General features: G+C 42.9%; 1 protein-coding gene across 1 annotated transcript; it reads right to left on the bottom strand.

Annotated features, from left to right (window-relative positions):
• Positions 1 to 753: 753 nt before the first annotated feature.
• LOC139378845 (NEDD4-binding protein 1-like) lies at positions 754 to 20,488 on the bottom strand. The gene is made up of 10 exons (XM_071121395.1): positions 20,318 to 20,488; positions 19,094 to 19,383; positions 11,834 to 11,968; positions 9,389 to 11,640; positions 8,960 to 9,090; positions 8,639 to 8,735; positions 8,230 to 8,337; positions 3,626 to 3,727; positions 1,653 to 3,425; positions 754 to 1,446 (listed from the first exon to the last, which is right to left on the bottom strand). The coding sequence occupies exons 2-9, from the start codon at positions 19,355 to 19,357 to the stop codon at positions 3,017 to 3,019; spliced, it is 3,498 nt and encodes a 1,165-aa protein (XP_070977496.1). The 5' UTR covers positions 19,358 to 19,383; positions 20,318 to 20,488; the 3' UTR covers positions 754 to 1,446; positions 1,653 to 3,016.
• Between the last annotated feature and the right edge of the window lie 484 nt (positions 20,489 to 20,972).

Genomic DNA, 20,972 nt, shown 5'->3' with positions numbered 1-20,972 from the left:
ATGGAGGCCACTGTGTTCTTGGGGACCTTCAATGCTGCAGAAATGTTTTGGTACACTTCCCCAGATCTGTAAAATATGGTGGTGGATTTGTTTTAATGTTATGGGGCTATTTTGCTTCCACTGGTCTTGGGGCCCTTGATAAGGTCAATTGCGTCACAAACTTGACCCGTACCAGGATATTTGAAACCCATTGAAAACCCGTGGACCCGACTGATCCTGCCGTTCAGGAGGCCATCTTACAGCAGGTGAGTCTCACCTGCTCTTCCTCTCAGCTATCATTTACTACAGACTTGCCTGTCTTCTGCAGCGACCATTAAAAGTACCTTTTAAAGCATCTTATGCACTTGGTCATGTTTATGACTGCCTATCACTGATGCTATAATGTGTTACGTAGCTTTATGAATGCATACATAAGGGGGTGAATAGTAAAGTGTTAGCCAGTGCTGGCTGCATAGTCGGTAGTCAGAACACAAAATGCTGTTTTGTTCCTCAGATAAAGAAAGAGCTGAGTGGATGTCTGATGTCAAACTGAGATGGACGGAGCAGCCCGATGGAAAGATCTTCGACAAGCAAGAATAGAGCAAGAAGAAAGGAGGAAAAAATGAACCGAGTGTGAAGTTGGAACGGTAAATATTGTTACAGGAGGCTATTTGGGACATTTCTGACAGACATCCCAATTTGCCAAAACCTAAAACTGGCCTTACCATAACCAACCCCTTAACCCTAACCTAACCTAACCAAGAAATGTCAATGTTTCACCATTTATTCAACCTTTATTTTATGAGCCCTGAATTACATAAATTACAGAAAATACACACATCAATATAAATACAGAATGCAAGCAGAAGGAAAGAAACTACACGGTCATAAAACAAATAACACATTCATCAGTAATAAGGTCCTAAAATCAGCTTTCTGAATTGCCACAGAGGCACCAAAACAACACATTTAAGAACATTTTGAAGATCGTTCCACAAATAAGGTGCATGAAAACTAAAAGCTGATTTACCTAACTCAGTAGAGAACAAATACATTTCCAGAGTTAACCATCCCGAAGGCCAGGTGTGGTAACTCGTATGTCAAAGGTTCAGTAATGACGTTAGGTAAAGTGGGACTTTTTGTAAAAGTGCTTTATAAATGAAAACAAAGCAATGTATCAAAAAGGGCCAACCAACTTTCTGGTAGAGAGATGAGCATTACAATTGTTGCACGTAACAAACAGCATCTAATGGCTTTAATGAAGTAGCAGCTGCTTTCATATAGATGATGTCGCTGTAGTCTAGGACCTATAGGAATGTTGACTGAATAACATGCTTTTTTAAATGGATTTTTTGAACCTTTACTTAACTAGGCAAGTCAGTTAAGAACAAATTCTTACTTTCAATGACGGAACAATGGGAACAAACAGATTTGTACTTTGTCAGCTCTGGGATTTGAACATGAAACCTTTCGGTTACTAGTCTACCCTGCCGCCCCAGGTCCTGTCTCTCTATTTATCGAGAGACAGGACCTATTTCTATAGAAGAAGCTCATTTTTATTCTCAGCTTCTTAACTAACTCATGAATATGCTTTTTAAAAGACAGCTTTTTGCCTGTTCAGGGGCAGAACGACAGATTTGTACTTTGTCAGCTCTGGGATTTGAACATGAAACCTTTCGGTTACTAGTCCAACACTCTAACCACTAGTCTACCCTGCCGCCCCAGGTCCTGTCTCTCTATTTATCGAGAGACAGGACCTATTTCTATAGAAGAAGCTCATTTTTATTCTCAGCTTCTTAACTAACTCATGAATATGCTTTTTAAAAGACAGCTTTTCATCTATACAGATACTCGGAAGCAGGGACACGATCAATGTTGACACCATCCAAAGTACATATGCTTAACACAGAGCTATGTTTATGTGCTCTAGAGAACTACATATACTTTTACCTGTATTCAATACTAATTTCAGGTCAATAAAGTTTTTCTGTAATACAATGAAGGCAGACTGTAGTTCAGACAGAGCTTGGTCAACCGTGCTTGGTCAACAATAGCATAAACAACAGTACTTTAGGCATACAAGTGCAGGTTACAATTTTTTTTACAGACAAGTCAATTTTGTTAATGTAAACAGTAAAAAGTACAGGACCAAGAAACAACCCCTGTGGAACACCTTCCATGTTTTTGATTCAATGTACTTACTTTTCTTGTTATTTCTAAGTGTAAACAACTGTCTTAACATGACAAACGTGTGTTTGAATTTACATTCTGTGGGTTACATTCAATGTAACAGTCCCCACAAGGAGAACATGTGTAATTGGTTAATTCATTGATTGATTAATGAGATTTGATTGATTATATTTTTTCAATATTACCATCTAATGATTGTTCAATTTGTTAATTCTTGTTATGGTTTATATGCATTTTCTAATTCTTCTTACAATAATACTATTCCTATTTCAAACGGCATTTATGGTATGAATACACAGTATAAAAATAAACACTTGTCCTACTCTTTAAACTACAGTTCATGTAATAACATTAAAAAGTTATACTATTGAACACTTCTGAGTTTGAAATTATTCATTGGAAGTTGAGCATCATCAACTTAATAATTCCATGCTGTAATGTTATGTTCAATAGATAACATTGTACACTGAATTCAGCAACACTACTCATCCCTAACACAAAATCCAACAGTGGCCAGAAGTGATACAAAAAATAAAGGGTACGAAATATGTTTTAAAAATTGTTTTGCAGTATTTAAGCCCTGTTTCCAACATTAACTGGATAAAAATCTATTAAGAAACATAATTTGAAGATCTGTCTGTCTTTTAACTAAACCTATCATTCAAACACTAATATACATTAATACATCAATATGCACACGATGGACTAGACTGAATAGAAAGGAAGAAAGAAAGTTATTGGTCTTCGAACATTAGTCTTATTTTTCTGGAATACCACCTCAAACACACGCACGCACAACGCACGCACACACACACACACACACAAACAAGCGTCCTCCCCCCATCACTCAGTCTACACCCCCCTGCTCACTCTCTATCTGTTGCTGCAGCATAAAGTGTGACAGTGAATTGATGTCAGTCACTGTAGGGTTACACTGCAGCACCAGAGTAACAATGCTGTCTTGTCCTGGGAACACCTGGGATAAGCTCTCCCTAAGTCTGGAGGTCTCTGCTGCACTCCTCTCCATATCCAGGCCAAGGCCCATCCCTGGAACAAGGTCCATTCCAGGGCTACCGTGTCCAGCCTTAGCCTGCCCCTTCCTTTTCCCTCTGCTGCGGGCCTGCCTGGACTCTGGCTCTACAGCTACACCAGGTGTTCTGTCCCTGAACTTCAGGACCTCTGTCTGGGCCCTGGGAGCTTGGGGGAAGGGGGTGGAGGCAATGCCCGCAAATGAGTGACTGCCTGAGACAGGAGTCCTGAGAGAGAGAGAGACAGAGACAGAGAGACAGAGAGACAGAGAGACAGAGAGACAGAGAGAGAGAGAGAGAGAGAAAGAGAGAGAGAGAGTGAGAGAGAGAAAGAAAGGGACGTAGGGAGAGAAAGAGTATGAGCAATGTGTACATGTTTATGTGGGAGAAATCTAGTCAAAGAGTAAGAGGAAATGTGTATGTGTTACCTGTGCAGTGAGCGTAGGAAGTCATCCAGATGGGGTCCTTCTCGGCCCAGCGGGTCATCAGGCACCATGAAGTGATCACCTACAAACGTGTACTGGAGGAGTCTGGGTAATACAAAATCAGTATGACACTGAGACCTAATTTACAGCTTGTATTAGTCCTATCTGAACAGCTGTGATTAGGATGACATGCCGAACATGGGCCTCGCATTTACTTGCAATTAAACCTTGTTCATAAAATGCGTGCACTCTGGCCGCATTGTGTTCGGATCTAACTTTCCCTCCCATTTATACAGATCATTTGTGGTCACAATTCAATTATATACAGTGTATAGCCTATAAGCCTACATAAGTGGTCACCAACCTTTAATGAGTGAAAATGCAAGCTGAGATCCACCGCTCAGATTTGATTTGACATTCATTAAAAAACGTAAGCCTACCCCACATTAACCTATTAAAACCAGTACTGTAGCAATGAGGTTGTTGCAGTAGGCTATAAGCCCAAAACATAAAAAACATTTGAGGTAGGCCATATGATCACACAAGTAATAGATCAGTTGTTGTATTACTTGTGAAGCACAGCTGAGGGAGCATAAATTTAAATAATTCACTTTTTATTATACTGGGCTTTTTTACTGGGCCAGCATCTGATGGCAGACAACGGGTCTGCCTCTCAACATCCCTCCACTAACACTGACCAAAAAGCAGCAGTCTTCCAGATAATACCGAAACTCAAGTCGCACCGCATTATTTCTGCATAATGCACAAATTAATGTTGTTGTTCCTATGAACAGAGAAAGTTAAGTATTTTTCGATATTAAAAGACCCAAGCCGCTAATAATAACAACACAAGCCTATAGATACACTTTCCTTTTACTCATTCATACTTCTGCAGTGCTGGTTGTAGCGCGAGTAGAAATACACATTTTATGGCTTATAAAAGTTGAGTAAAATGCTCATAGCGTGGAACTGAGAAAAAATTGCTTTAATTCATACAATGTGACAGAATAACCGACCCTAAATGGAGACAGCGGGAATGGCCCATCTGACACCGGCGCAACTTCGGGCGGCTGCAACTGGGGCGGCAGGGTAGCCTAGAGGTTAGAGCGTTGGACTAGTAACCGAAAGGTTGCAAGATCGAATCTCCGAGCTGACAAGGTAAAAATCTGTCGTTCTGCCCCTGAACAGGGCAGTTAACCCACTCTTCATAGGCCGTAATTGAAAATAAGAATTTATTCTTAACCAACTTGCCTAGCTAAATAAAGGTAAAACAAAATTTAAAACTGGCCTGTCCGCCACCGCAACTTCGGGCAACTGGCCAGTCCGACAACTTCGGGCAGCTGCAACTGGCCCGTCCGACAACTTCGGGCAGCTGCAACTGGCCAGTCTGACAACTTCGGGCAGCTGCAACTGACCCGTCCGACAACTTCGGGCAGCTGCAACTGACCCGTCCGACAACTTCGGCAGCTGCAACTGACCCGTCCGACAACTTCGGGCAGCTGCAACTGACCCGTCCGACAACTTCGGGCAGCTGCAACTGACCCGTCCGACAACTTCGGGCAGCTGCAACTGACCCGTCCGACAACTTCGGCAGCTGCAACTGACCCGTCCGACAACTTCGGACAGCTGCAACTGACCCGTCCGACAACTTCGGCAGCTGCAACTGGCCCGTCCGACAACTTCGAGTGTCATCGTAGGGTATTTCGGAATGAACATGCCAATATTTGCTGACATTTTCACTGCAATATTGCAATAACTATTTACCTATTCCGGACTAAAGTGTGGGCATATATTCTGCACAGGTTTTATTGCATATTGTGATGAGTGAGAATGTGATCGTTGGAACAGGTTAAAGAGCAAACAATGAAATTATTACAACATAAGTTGACGATAAATGACATCAAATCACGTTATCTACCATAGCTTTGATTGGACTGATCATGTCAACATCATACTTTCAGAATCTTAGCTAGCAAATCAAATCAAATTTTATTTGTCACATACACATGGTTAGCAGATGTTAATGCGAGTGTAGCGAAATGCTTGTGCTTCTAGTTCCGACAATGCAGTAATAACAAGTAATCTAACTAACAATTCCAAAACTACTGTCTTGTACACAGTGTAAGGGGATAAAGAATATGTACATAAGGATATATGAATGAGTGATGGTACAGAGCAGCATAGGCAAGATACAGTAGATGGTATCGAGTACAGTATGTACAAATGAGATGAGTATGTAAACAAAGTGGCATAGTTTAAAGTGGCTAGTGATACATGTATTACATAAGGATACAGTCGATGATATAGAGTACAGTATATACGTATGCATATGAGATGAATAATGTAGGGTAAGTAGTCATCATCATGAATCAAGTTGACAATCTACTGGCAAATACTTTTCAATCCTTGTCATTTGAAGAGAAATTGTAGATAAAACGTATCGATGCTCATCGGCCATTGGACATAAACACTACACAGTTGGAAATCGCAAATTCAACAATGAGTGTTTTGGAAGGAATCAGTGGCTAACTGCAAGGGTTGCAAAGCAATCACTAGCATGCTTTTCAGTGGAGAGGGTGTTTGGTCCATGTCTGGGTTTAAGGGTCTCTTTTACAAGCTTAAAAGGATAAACATTCACATGCAACACCATGGGCCAGATAAGGTTGAATATATTGGTCATGCTGTCAATCCAGCATGACTTCTGCCGCATTCAAAACAACTGGAAAATTGGAACTAGGAAATCTTAGACTTCAGTGAGTTCAAGACAACTGGGAACTCAGATTATACCCTTTGAGTGGTCATCCAACTCGTACTTCCTAGTCGGGAACTCTGGCATCTTTCTAGAGCTCCAACCTGAATATCACTTTCGACTGTGTTATTTTCAGTTCCCAGTTGTCGTGAAAGCACCATAAATCCAGAGCATGCCAAACTGAAGACAAAGTTTGATGACAAAATTTGCCCACCTTTCTGTTCAAGTGAGCACAGCAAAACAAAGTCCAAAAAATGTCTTGTATGCTGCTGCATAAAGGATGTAATATGCCAGGGAGATACATATACTGTAGCTAAGAAAGTAATACCAAATGTATGTTGTGTAGTAAGCTGTTAGTAGCCCATGTGCCTCACCCTAATAATTTGGTACCTTTCCCCCTCACAACGTAGCCTACTGTTCTGACTTGGTGGTGCACATGTAGCCTATTTTAGATAAATGTCATCATTGAATATTGTAAGAGCTTTCATTGTCTGCTTATATGCCCCCTTTATTTATCCTATGGTTCTGACTTGGTGTACAGGGAGAGTACTGTAAGAGCGGTCCATGTTCTGAATTATGTCGCTGTACATTTGAGAACAAATTGTTATATTCACTACGCCCGTCTTAGCTCGCTCATTAATATCTTAATCTAAATTACGGATTGCCTCTTGTCCGCTCATCATTCCCAGTTTGTACATCTGAAATGTCAGTAGAAACCACATTTGTTAAAGGAGGTCAGCCATATCAGCTAGGTTTTTTAAAAAGGCAGTAAATGAGGCTGAATGAACTGCTTCACTGCCAGGCTCCACTGATAGCCAGGTGTAGCGGTGGTAATGATTCACTCCATGGTGCTGAAAAGAAAGTTCTGTTGTTGGGACAGATTTATGTAGGCCCTAACAGTTTGTGGACACCTTTTGCCACCGTTTATAGTACAATTAATGTATTGTTTAGTGTTGTGTAGAGGCTTTGCTGGTATGCATCAAAACATTTTTGGAGGAGTTTGCCCCACAAAGATTTACATGCTAAAATCGCCACTAACTAGGCCTAGTCTACTTGTAGGCCTACGCCTACTGTTTAAAAAAGACCTACCTAAAGCAAAATATCAGAAATAAATGAGCCTATAGCTTACCAGATAATGCAAAGACACAATGTATGAAACTTGATGGGGAAAGTCTGAAGGGGAGAGAGAGACGGTTATAGTGCGATAGTGATGATGAAGACGAAATTGAAAACTCCAAACAAAAATGATATGCACCTGTCCTAAATAATGATCCGCCGTTGATACGTTTCAGTAAAACGGGTGGTTAAATGCCGACACCACATTTGAATTTGTGTGCAGTGGTACGCTCGCCCCTTGCTCTTTTGACATTCAATAGGTGGAACACTTAAAATAACGCTTTATTTTAGACGGAGCACTGATGATGTTGCCCACTGGATGTGGTCAGGCTGGCCTAATTGCATTTACACTGAGAAAATCTGCATTTAGACCTGGCATGAAGATGCGTTTTTTTGATTTACGTGAATACAAATGTGCATACAGTCAGCATTTTTTAAAGCAAGATGTAAATAGGGTCTGATGTCATAGAGATATGAGGCCAATATATCACTTTCAAATCAAAGGGGTGTTTGGTTTATACAAAAGGTTGACTTTAGTTGTCCAATCCACTAAGGGAGAATGAAAATGATATGGTTGCTGTCCTGTGCAATGCACACATCTATCCAAAATCTATTTCAGAAAATGTTTCTGATTTCAATGGACAGTTGCTAATACACAGTCAACTTATTGACAAAACATATTTCATGCCCATTTTATCTCAACTGTTTCCTCTCCTCCACTCCTTTCTTTCTCTTGCTCTACCTTTTCTTGATGATGTCTCTCCATTCATGGGACTCATCCAGCAGGTCTCTAAGGTTGTCATTTGTCACGACCACGCCATCTGTCTTCTGGGCCAGCTGCAGCATGAACCTGCAGAGAAGAGCGGGATGAACGACGAGGGAAGAGTGCAATGGGGATGTCAATTCATCCATTTAGAGAATATTCCCTACTAAACACGAATAAGCCTTATAATGTACATATATGAACTTAAACTGTAACAAAGCTGTTTATAAGCAGTTTTAAGGGAGTTTATAAAATATATTCATGTAAAGTTTAGAAGCCGTTAATAAGCGGCTATTAATATAAAGATTGTAAGCTGTTTATAAGCAATGTATATAGTTTCAAAGCTGTTTCCAACAGATCTATAGTATGACAGAAGCAAGGATCCAACCTGTCATCGTATGAGTTTATCCTCTTCCCCTGGACCTCTCTGGAGGGGGTGTAGGACAGGAGACCCAGGTTCTGGAGCTCAGTAAGGTAGTGCTGCTCTGAAAACAACACATACACATTTGCCACAATGAATCAATTCCTTAGGGATAATACTATACAGGCTTGGGGTCAATTCAGGAAGGGAATTAATTAATAGACAAACACATTAATGCCAAATCCATACAAAAAACTTCACTTCCTGAAGTGACTTGACAAAACTGGTGAAATGAAAGAGCTGGATGGATGTAAAAGTCTGGCCTTCCAGATGGACAGGAAGTGTTACCTTTGACCCGGGGGTCTCTCTTCTGCCTCCACTGGGGCAGGAAGGTGCTGATTCTGCGATGGCCGCGGTTCCAGAAGTGTTGCACGGCCAGGGCGATTCCTCGACACGAGAAGAAATTACCCAGACCGTGACTACAGAGGAGTGAAATAAAAACATTAAACACTGCTGTGTAGTATACTTGTTATTTGAATCATGAAAACAATAGCTGTTAGTTGGAGCATAGCATTACAACTAAAACAGTTGTGGAGTCATGTAATGCAGGGGCCACACAGGTATGTCACTTTGTTTCTACACTGCTTTCTGTGAAAGCGTTTACTAAATAACTTAATGAATGAAGGAACAATCTCAACATTTTGCCTGCTCTTCTACATTTTCCATCTTATTGTTAATCTATTTGTCCTCTCACCTCTCTCATTCCCTCGTTCTCACCTCATGGCAACATTGCTCCCGTCGATGACCACCATCCTGAGCCCTGGGTCTCCTGGTTGGTCAGTCAGCTTGAGGTCAAATGGCGTCTGTAGTCCTTCCAGGAAGCGCTGCTGCCCGGTCACTAAAGACCCTGCTGCCATGGGCGGGAGACCCCATCTTTCAACAGCCGGGGCAGGGAGACCCTTTCTTTCTGGAACCTCTGTTGCTAGGGTAAGGAAACCCCGTTTCTCCTTCACTCTGGTTGCTGAGGAGTTATTCACGGTGAGGGCGGAGTCTAAGGTGGTCTGATGTGGCTGGGTGAGAGGGTAAACAAGTTGATGGGGAAATAAGGGAAGGTTGGTGGGTTGTGGAGGTAGTGTGATGGGGTAGGTGGGCTGGGGAGGCCCTCTGACTAAAGGGGGGCTGGCTCGACGGGGAGGGTGTGTCTGGCCGGGTTGCTGTCGTGTCTGTGTGGGGTTCTTCTGGAGACCATGGGTCGGGAACGGAACCTGGTTCATCACAGCATTCCACTGAGCCAGATCCGGTTCAACCCTAACTGGGCCATCAACGGTTTGGTTTGGCACCTTCACTCCTCCTACCTCATCCGTCTTCCTTTCACTCATTCCTTTGGCACTCTTCCTTTCTACTCCTCGGTTTTCAGTAGTTGTGAATGGTTGTGCCGGTGCCTTCCTCTCTTTACCCCTCTCCTTCTCCGTTTCCTCTTTTCTGCACTTCTTTTTCCGTACCTCTGAGACAACCTCATTCACCTCTCTTGGTTCGTCACGTACCCTGTCCTGGGATTTGGCTTCTGTCTCTCTGGTGCCCTCTCTCTGTAGCTCCAGGAGTAGCTGACGTATGGACAGTTCAGGTAACATACTGTATACTTCTGTTACCTTCTCCTCTGTGTACCCACAGTTGGCCGCAGCCCTCTTCAGCACCCCCAGTACAAAATCATCCTCGTTCCCCACCTCTCCTCCCTTACTGTTCCCTTCATCACTCTCCCTGCCCCCCTCACCTCTCCCCCTGTCTACCTCTGTTGAATCCTTGGACAAATCATCAGACAATCCTGCACTCCCCCCCCCTCTTTCCTTCTCCTCTCTTTGCTCTTCTCTAGCCCTCACCCCTTCTCCCACGCCTCCCTCCATCTCCACTCTTTTATCTATACCGCTTCTCTTTCCTCTCACTTCTTCACCTCCGCTCTCCTCCCCCTCGCTTCCCCTCTCCTCCACCTCTCTATGCGCTAGCTCCACAAGGCTGTTCATGGCCAGTCTGGTCCGGTCCTGCTCTTGTTGCACCAGGTCCAGGATCTGGGAAGCTTCTCTGGGTCTGGTCTGGGCTAGGACCCTCAGTACCACGTCTTCCGCATAGCCCATAGCCGTGAAGAACTTCAGAAGCAGGCCAAACTCCTCCTTGCTCCCTACTGACAACATGTTCCCTTCTCCCTCCTCTGTCTCTATCTCCTCCTCCTCTTCCAGGTGTCCCTCCTCCTTTACCTCCTGTGGGGAACGCCCTTGTACCTCTTTTGCCCCCTCCGACCCCTCGGCTCGACCACGAATGTCTTCGTTTTGGGGGAAAGAGTGGAAGATGGGATCTTGGGGGGCTGCTTCGTTCCCAATCCCTATCCCTCCTTGTGTCCCATATCTGCTTCCCTCTGTAACTTTTACAGTTGCGGTAGTGAACGTCTGTTGAGAAAACAGTCCAATATTCCGTAGACCAGGGTCTTGGTTGTGGTAGGAATGTTCGGAAGGTTTGGTCGTTGATTTGGTCATTGAAATCCCCTGTACTTCCTGTGTTAGTGCCTCTAATTCGAATTGGCTGTCCCATAGTCTCTGTGTATCAGTGTCCATTAGACCCACTCTGTCTCTAGACCCCCCAAGACCAAGGTTCAAGCCCAGCCCTGGAATGGGGTTTGAGCCCAGCCCTGGACCAGGATTTAAACACCCATGACCTGGGTTTGAACCCCCATGACCCGGGTTCAAGCCCCCGGGACCAGGGTTAGATCCCAGCCCAGTTTCCCTCACCAGATCCAGTAAAGTCTCCTTCACTGCTCCCGGTAGCACTAGCAGGTCCAGAGTGTGCCTGTCATCCCATCTCTCCACCAGGGACTTGAAGGCCCGACGAGAATCCAGGGTCTCGCCTGCTGCCCTGTCTCTAGGCTCACTGAGTCGTCCCTGGGTGCCCTCGGAGCGCTCCACAAGGTCTGTGATCAGGGAGTAGGCCCTGACCACTGGTTCTGCCAGACCTGAGATGAGCAGGAAGCCTGGGGAAACCACCTGGAGGAAGGAACATTTGAAATGTGCATTTCCTTCTTTCATTATCCATCTATCCATTTGATTGTGTGTGTGTGTGTGTGTGTGTGTGTGTGTGTGTGTGTGTGTGTGTGTGTGTGTGTGTGTGTGTGTGAATACACTTGTCTGTATGCCTGCATTTGAGTATGCGCCTGGAAGCGAGCATGTGTATGCTTACCACTATGCGAGCAGAGGTGTTTCTGATCAGGCAGTCCATGAACAGCCCCCGTGCTCCACAGAACACACAGTGAAGGACCCCTGGATACGGAACTTCCTGCGGGGCCTCCTGGTTCACAACTCCCTTAACAAACAACTGGAGGACAGAGGGGACGTAAGCAACTTCCACACAGACCATCCGCTGGCATGGCGCGGTGCTATATTAACACACTACCCCTCTGTCAAGGGGGGGGGGGGGTTGTTAGCGATGGGTGGAAACTCAGGACACTAGACAACAAGGACTCTCAAGTTCTCTCTTGAGAAAGACTCCCCCACCTCGAGCGAGTCAGACCTCTTCATTATACAACCCCATAGACTAGCAACCCAAGCAGAAAGTCAACCTCCCAGCACAGATCACTACACCCTCACTAAAATGAAGGATAAATTCACCCAGCTGGAGGTAAGGCAGGTGGAGCTGGGAACAGCAAGTGAACACACTCCAGTCAACACAGACCCGGACAACAGTCCAGCACAAAAACATCCCCTCAGCCAGACCTGAAGAGCTGGAGGGGGAGAGAGACATATCAGAACTCTGGATTGTGGTGTGACAACTTCAACAGGAGACAGAGCAGGAGCGGAAGAAGAAGGCCCAGCGGCAGGAGAAGAACAGAGCACTAGAGGAGAAGGTGGAGGGAGAAGGTGAGAAAGATGATGTGTGAGAGAGAACAACCCATTAGAGAGCTGGCCTCCACTGAAGAGAAGCGAGCAGAACAGCCCACCTCAGATCCTAACCATAGCCTCGACATCACAGCAGGACAGATAAATGAAGAACCCCAAGCCCAGGGGATCCCACCCCATAGCACCCCCCCCCATAGCCCTACTGAAAACCCCCCTACACCCACTGAGGACATACATAAGCCACAGATTGTACTTTTTATGGACTCAAACAGGAAATATATAGAAGAAAATCTCATTTTTCCCAAACACAGTCTCTAAACTCTGGTGTCCAAACACCCCCCCCATGCCCACATAGGCCCCTTCAGATCAGACCTATTGCCCTCCTGCCTACCCCATGGCCCCCACTCTCGCAAAGAGGACCTCCAAATGAAAGTCACACATATGCTCAGGCCGTGAGCAGGTAAACAGGCCCAACCCCCACTCCTACACAAGCTCAAGCCAATGACATGTACCAGATGATGAGCAGGCTCTGCTCACACTTACTGGTCTGAGGCCGAACCACACGACTAACAACACTGGACACTTTATGGAACACAAAGCCTTCACTATCTAATACTGGACTATCCAAGGCCTGAGGTCATCTGCCTTTGGCCTAAAGACCAGGAACCTGGACTTCACCAAAGAAATCAGAAAAACAGACATTGTCATCCTGGTTGCCCTCTAGGTTACAGAGAGCTGGAAGTCCCTTCCACCAAACAAACCGATAGTAAAACAGGGAAGGGACTCAGGGGGTATTCTTATTTGGTATAGAGCAGACCTAAGTCACTTTTAAATTAATCAAAACAGCAACATTTTGCTCGAAATTTAAAAAGGAAATGATCTCATCAGAGAAAAATTTCCTCCTGTGTGCTACCTATATCCCCCCACTAGAATACCCATACTTGAATGAAAACAGCTTCTCCATCCTGGAGGGGGAAATCAATAATTTCCAGGCCCAGAGACATGTACTCGTCTGTGGTGACCTAAATGCCAGAACTGGACAGGAACCGGACACCCTCAGCACACAGGGGAACAAACACCTACCTGGAGGTGACAGCATTTCCTTCCCCATATGCCCCCCTAGACACAACTATGACAACATAACCAACAAAAACGGGTCACAACTCCTGCAGATCTGTCGCACGCTGGGTCTGCACATAGTCAATGGTAGGGTTCAAGGGGACTCCTATAGTAGGTACACCTATAGCTCATCTCTTGGCAGTAGTACTGTAGACTACTTTATCACTGAACTCAACCCAGAGTCACTCAGAGTGTTCAGTCAGCCGGCTGACACCCCTATCAGACCACAGCAAAATCACAGTCTACTTGAACAGAGCAATACTCAATCATGAGGCATCAAAGCCAAAGTAACTGAGTAACATTAAGAAATGCTATAGATGGAAGGAATGCAGTTTGGAAACCTTACCAAAAAACAATTAGGCAACAACAAATTCAATCCCTTTTAGACAATTTCCTGGGTAAAACGTTCCACTGTAATAGTGAAGGTGTAAACTTGGCAGTAGAAAATCTTAACAGTATATTTGACCTCTCAGCTTCCCTATCAAATCGAAAAATCTCAAAAAGAAAACCGAAGAAAATGAACAACAATGACAAATGGTTTGATGAAGAATGCAAAAATCTAAGATTTTTTTTTAGAAACCTGTCCAACCAAAAACATAGAGACCCGGAAAACCTGAGTCTACGCCTTCACTATGGTGAATCACTAAAACAATACAGAAATACACTACGGAAAAAGAAAACAGCACGTCAGAAATCAGCTCAATGTAATTGAAGAATCCATAGACTCTAACCACTTCTGTGAAAATTGGAAAACACTAAACAAACAACAACAAGAAAAATTATCTATCCAAAATGGAGATGTATGGGTAAACCACTTCTACAATCTTTTTGGCTCTATAACAAAGAATAAAGAGCAAAAACATATACATGATCAAATACAAATCTTAGAATAAACTATTAAAGACTACCAGAACCCACGGGAGTCTCCAATTTCCTTAAATGAGTTACAGGACAAAATAAAAACCCTCCAACCCAAAAAGGCCTGTGGTGTTGATGGTATCCTTAATGAAATGATCAAATATACAGACAACAAATTCCAATTGGCTATACTAAAGCTCTTTAACATCATCCTTAGCTCTGGCATCTTCCCCAATATTTGGAACCAAGGACTGACCACCCCAATCCACAAAAGTGGAGACATTATTTGACCCCAATAACTACCGTGGGATATGCGTCAACAGTAACCTTGGGAAAATCCTCTGCATTATCATTATCAGCAGACTCGTACATTTCCTCAATGAAAACAATGTACTGAGCAAATGTCAAATTGGCTTTATACCAAATTACCGTACAACAGACCATGTATTCACCCTGCACACCCTAATTGACAACCAAACAAACCAAAACAAAGGCAAAGTCTTCACATGCTTTGTTGATTTCAAAAAAGCCTTCGACTCAATTTGGCATGAGGGTCTGCTATACAAATTGATGGAAAGTGGTGTTGGGGGAAAAACATACGACATTATAAAATCCATGTACACAAACAACAAGTGTGCGGTTAAAATTGGCAAAAAACACACACATTTCTTCACACAGGGCTGTGGGGTGAGACAGGGATCAGCTTAAGCCCCACCCTCTTCAGCATATAAATCAACGAACTGGCGCGGGCACTAGAAAAGTCTGCAGCACCCGGCCTCACCCGACTAGAATCTGAAGTCAAATGTCAACTGTTTGCTGATGATCTGGTGCTTCTTCACCAACCAAGGAGGGCCTACAGCAGCACCTAGATCTTCTGCACAGATTCTGCCAGACCTGGGCCCTGACAGTAAATCTCAGTAAGACCAAAATAATGGTGTTCCAAAAAAGGTCCAGTCGCCGGGACCACAAATACAAATTCCATCTAGACACCGTTGCTGGTATTTTGGCCCATTCCTACATGCAGATCTCCTCTAGAGCAGTGATGTTTTGGGGCTGTTGCTGGGCAACACGGACTTTCAACTCCCTCCAAAAATGTTCTATGGGGTTGAGATCTGGAGACTGGCTAGGCCACTCCAGGACCTTGAAATGCTTCTTACGAAGCCACTCCTTCGTTGCCCGGGCGGTGTGTTTGGGATCATTGTCATGCTGAAAGACCCAGCCATGTTTCATCTTCAATGCCCTTGCTGATGGAAGGAGGTTTTCACTCAAAATCTCACGATACATGGCCCCATTCATTCTTTCCTTTACACGGATCAGTCGTCCTGGTCCCTTTGCAGAAAAACAGCCCCAAAGCATGATGTTTCCACCCCCATGCTTCACAGTAGGTATGGTGTTATTTGGATGCAACTCAGCATTCTTTGTCCTCCAAACACGACGAGTTAAGTTTTTACCAAAAAGTTATATTTTGGTTTCATCTGACCATATGACATTCTCCCAATCTTCTTCTGGATCATCCAAATGCTCTCTAGCAAACTTCAGACGGGCCTGGACATGTACTGGCTTAAGCAGGGGGACACTTCTGGCACTGCAGCATTTGAGTCCCTGGCGGCGTAGTGTGTAACTGATGGTAGGCTTTGTTACTTTGGTCCCAGCACTCTGCAGGTCATTCACTAGGTCCCCCCGTGTGGTTCTGGGATTTTTGCTCACCGTTCTTGTGATAATTTTGACCCCACGGGGTGAGATCTTGCGTGGAGCCCCAGATCGAGGGAGATTATCAGTGGTCTTGTATGTCTTCCATTTCCTAATAATTGCTCCCACAGTTGATTTCTTCAAACCAAGCTGCTTACCTATTGCAGATTCAGTCTTCCCAGCCTAGTGCAGGTCTACAATGTTGTTTCTGGTGTCCTTTGACAGCTCTTTGGTCTTGGCCATAGTGGAGTTTGGAGTGTGACTGTTTGAGGTTGTGGACAGGTGTCTTTTATACTGATAACAAGTTCAAACAGGTGCCATTAATACAGGTAACGAGTAAAGGACAGGGGAGCCTCTTAAAGAAGAAGTTACAGGTCTGTGAGAGCCAGAAATCTTGCTTGTTTGTAGGTGACCAAATACTTATTTTCCACCATAATTTGCAAATAAATTAATAAAAAATTCTACAATGTGATTTTCTGGATTTTTAAAAATCATTTTGTCTGGCCTCTCTCATCTTTTTAAGTGGGAGAACTTGCACAATTGGTGGCTGACTAAATACTTTTTTGCCCCACTGTATAGTTTATTTCACTTTTGTTTAATATATACTTCACTTGCGTTGGCAATGAAAACATGTTTCCCATGCCAATAAAGCCCCTTAAATTGTATTGAAATTGAGAGCGAGAGAGATAGAGCGAGAGAGATGGGTTGGGATAATGGTGGGGGGCAGATTGAGAGAGAGAGTGAGAGACACAGAGAGAGAAAGAGAGAGAGAGAGAAAGACAGAGTGAGAGACAGACATAGAGAGAGAGAGAGAGAAAGACAGAGAGAGAGAGAGAGAGAGAGAGAGAGAGAGAAAGACAGAGAGAGAGAGAGAGAGAGAGAAAGACAGAGACAGAGAGAGAAAGACAGAGAGTGAGAGAAAGACAGAGTGAGAGACAGACATAGAGAGAGAGAGAGAGAAAGACAGAGAGAGAGAGAGAGAGAGAGAGAGAGAGAGAGAAAGACAGAGAGACAGAGAAAGACAGAGAGAGAGAGAGAGAGAGAGGTACTTGGGTCATGTTATAACATAGGGTTTGGAGTTTTCCCCGGTCAGATGACGTGATCAGAAAACCCCCAGGTCCCTTATGACACATATAGTGAAATTACCACCTAGTGTTAATGCAAAAGACTAAAAGGTTCATCTCAACCGTAAAACATGTTAACATAAGGGCATTTCCATCTAAAAGGACCCATGAGCACCAACATCTGAAGTTCATAGGAGCATGTCAAATTGGGTGTCAAATGAAAGTTAAGAGTCTATATGTTATTTAAAAACATTTTTCAACCTTTTTCCATTCTAAAAATGTGGAATAAGCAAAGGCTTTGATTTCTGGTCAAACATGGAAAAGATGTATTAGACAACAAATGTCTTAAGAGGTATTAGAAAAACAAGTAATGACCCCTGCCAACTAATATCTACACTTACATTTGGTTTTGGAGAAATGATTTGCCTTCTCTAAGTTTAAGAAACATTTCCTTGTGCCTTGTAATTCCGTTACCAAAAACCCACATATCTTGAAGATATTTTCTAATTTCTCTCCCTCATGTAGAGGGAGGAAAAGGTATGTTCAAAGAAGTAACAAATAAAGGTTGACCTACAAATTAGTTATAGTGTTGTTACTGACAATAAGTTTGTTTATGAATTATTAAGTGAATGAAACTCATAATTATGATAATTAATCAGTAACAGAATTACTACAATTGAATTGGCTTCAATAGTAGTCAAACAACACAGTTGGGTCACTTGCTACTGTCCTCTCTTCCACTGGCATATGTTCAGCTCATAACAGTTTTCTTCTCTTTCTGTCGTTTGGTGGTCAACGCAAGACTGTGACTGTCTTGAAAACCACTCCCCCCTCTCACTCTCTCCAGTTAATGTCACCTCTACCGGCTCTTACTGACACCTACCACCTACCACATTTCGATTTACTGTAACAAACATCCTCACCCACTGAGCACCGACCAACACTGGACGTCAATGTACACTAAAAAGTCGTTGAAATTTGGTCCTGGCCGGAACAGATCTGAACCACTCATAGACGACTATGTTGCACAAGTTTGGACAGCACAGTACAGTAGATCTCAGTAGGGAACAGTACAGTAAAGACAAGTATAGTAGAGTAAAGCACAGTACTGTGAAGTAGAGTTCAGTACAGTACAGTAGGGCACACTAAAGTAGAGCACAGTCTAATATACTGTACTGAACATATCTACTGTGCTGTGCTCTACTGTATTGTACTGTACTCTGCTGTACTGTGCTGTCCAAAGTTGTGAAACATAGACATCTATGATTGTTTCAGATTTGGTCTGGTCCAGACCAACCAAATGTGGTATTGTTTGGGGGCGGAGCTCATTAAAATAATAGCCAGATGTGTAGAATAATACCCATATATGCAAAAGAAGGATATTGCACATTTCTACCTTTGTTTACCTATTCAGGATACATCACCATGAAGAGAATGATATTTATATCCATAATTATGCATTTCTGTATCGTACAGATCAGGGACCCATAACGTAATTCCATTACCAGATGTAAATGCACTTCACCTGCTGTAGTTCAATAACAATATTTTTTGGGGGAAAACGTGGTCGCATAAAAAACTGAGGGAGATTTGACCGTAATTCTGTTTCCAAACTTTGGTATCAGCACGGTTCTTCCAGTAAATGTTTATTTTTTATATCTGTGTAAATTGGTGTAAATGAAGTGTAAATCTGTGTAAATAAAGTCAAAGCGTAATTCTGTTACCATGAAATTGTAAATTGGTGTAAATGAAGTGTAAATCTGTGTAAATAAAGTCAAAGCGTAATTCTGTTACCATGAAATTGCCCATAGCATTAAAACTAAGAGTTCAGAACAATAATAATAAAAATAATAATTATACGAGTCATTTCTTACTTTGGCAGCCACAACGTCGTTCCTTCCTCCTCTTAGTTTAAGCCAGATTTGTCCATCATGTGGCAACACAGCATCCTCCTCTCTCCCGATCATAAAGGACACCCCAAATATCCTCTCCAGGGAGGGGTGGAAGGACAGTAGGGCTCCGCGTAGCGCGCCGGAACACGCAAACTCATCCTCCACCCGGTCCTCTCCTCCTCCATCACTCCATCCTTCTCTCTCTATTCCAGACATTGGAGAGAGATGGCTCAGGGCAGAGGCCATGGGAATGGGGGTTGTGTCAGAACTCACTGAGAGGGTGGGAGAGAGAGATAGAGACAAAGAGACAGACAGAGGGATATGGAAAGAGAGAAAGAGAGCGAGACACACAGAGAAATAAATGGTCTGTCAATTTATTATATTTCCATATTCTATTTCCAATAAAATATTAATAATGTAATATGCCCATGTCAGGCAATGATCTGCCATAGATCTATAGAGAGAAATAGTAATGTTTTTTTTTTGTAGGCACTAACTCCGCCATGGCTCGTTGGACAAAGTCTATGGGGGAAATGAATGGCGTTTTTTGGATAAACGCTGAAAATAAGGACTGTGGTAAACACAGGCTTTGGAGATCTTATACGTTTTGTTCTAGGAGATAATCTTCATCAGCTAACGTCCCTTTTTGTGAATTTTGAAGAATTTATGTAATAAAAATAATCACATAAAGACTTAATAATTCAAAGGTCATGTTAGCTGACTGCTATTATTTCATAGAACAAAACGTATAACATCTCCTACGCCTGTGTTAACCTTCTTTTCGCCGTTTATTCCAAAACTCTTTCCCCGTTCATTTTTATCATAGCGATGGTTGAACGAACGAGGTAACTCATTTCCGGGTTTTAGGACTACAAGCTGGCGAACTCTATGGGTCGAGCGAGATCTGGAAGGTTTGCCTCGCGAGGACTTCTTAGTAGGAATAATAACAGGAATTGACAAACATTCTCTAAACCCAATCTCGTCCACAGCTAACAATAGTTTTATTTAATTTACAAAGTTAAATGTAGACTTTACATTTAAATAATATTATGAACAAACTCAACAATTCTCTAAACGCATTCCTCCTTCTCCCAAAGTCGCTCTCTTTCACTGTGGCTCAAAATGTAGATTTCTAATAGGCTATTGGAATCATTTGATGCTGCCTTCTGCGAATTTAAAATAATACAGTACAAAATTCATAAATACCGTAAGATCAAAAAACGATGTGCCAGACCGACAGTAGCCGTTGGTAAAATAAAACGAGATAAAGTGTCAATTGAACAACATTTGAGTTTCTGTCTGAACTTGTGTGGTCTTCAAAACGAAACAATAGACACAACAACGTAAATGCTAGAGTATCTGCGACATTCATAAAGCCAACTCAACTCCTATCTCTTGCCAGTCACATGCACGACTTCAATTTGCTATTATCGGTAATACCGTAAACCGACAGTTAAGTTAAGTTGCATATTCATTATTGATTAAATATCGTTGGTGCTTTAGAATTAGGACTAACGGTTTTACATAAATATGACATTCAAAGTTACTGAATACTTGTAAAACAAGCACATTAAACCCGACCTCTCGGTGAAGGGTGACACCAGGAAACAAAAATGCGCAGATACACCAGGCTGTACGATCAAAACACATAGAGTAAATCAAGAGATAAGGGGAATTCCATTTACGTCATGCACATAGACATAGAACACTTCCCTTTCCATAGATAAGTAGGTGGTTCCGCTGTAAACTAGAATTAACTTCACCCTGTAATTCTTTGCAACAAATAATCGAATCTAGCATTTCGTGACAGTAATTGTCAGTTGAAGAATCCAAGCCTAAAACCATCATATTAACCATAACC

Source organism: Oncorhynchus clarkii, chromosome 21 (genome assembly GCF_045791955.1).
Source record: "Oncorhynchus clarkii lewisi isolate Uvic-CL-2024 chromosome 21, UVic_Ocla_1.0, whole genome shotgun sequence".
NCBI classification, from domain to species: domain Eukaryota; kingdom Metazoa; phylum Chordata; class Actinopteri; order Salmoniformes; family Salmonidae; genus Oncorhynchus; species Oncorhynchus clarkii.
The sequence above is the reverse complement of the archived record's forward strand: the minus strand, read 5'-3'. Positions and strand labels throughout refer to the sequence as shown.

Excerpts from the sequence above, each read along its gene's own strand:
- LOC139378845 (XM_071121395.1), bottom strand. The coding sequence starts at position 19,357 with ATGGCCTCTGCCCTGAGCCATCTCTCTCCAATGTCTGGAATAGAGAGA. Across the intron at positions 8,736-8,959 it reads GAGAGACCCCCGGGTCAAAG|AGCAGCACTACCTTACTGAG; the intron begins GTAACACTTCCT and ends TGTTGTTTTCAG. Across the intron at positions 8,338-8,638 it reads ATAAACTCATACGATGACAG|GTTCATGCTGCAGCTGGCCC; the intron begins GTTGGATCCTTG and ends TCTTCTCTGCAG.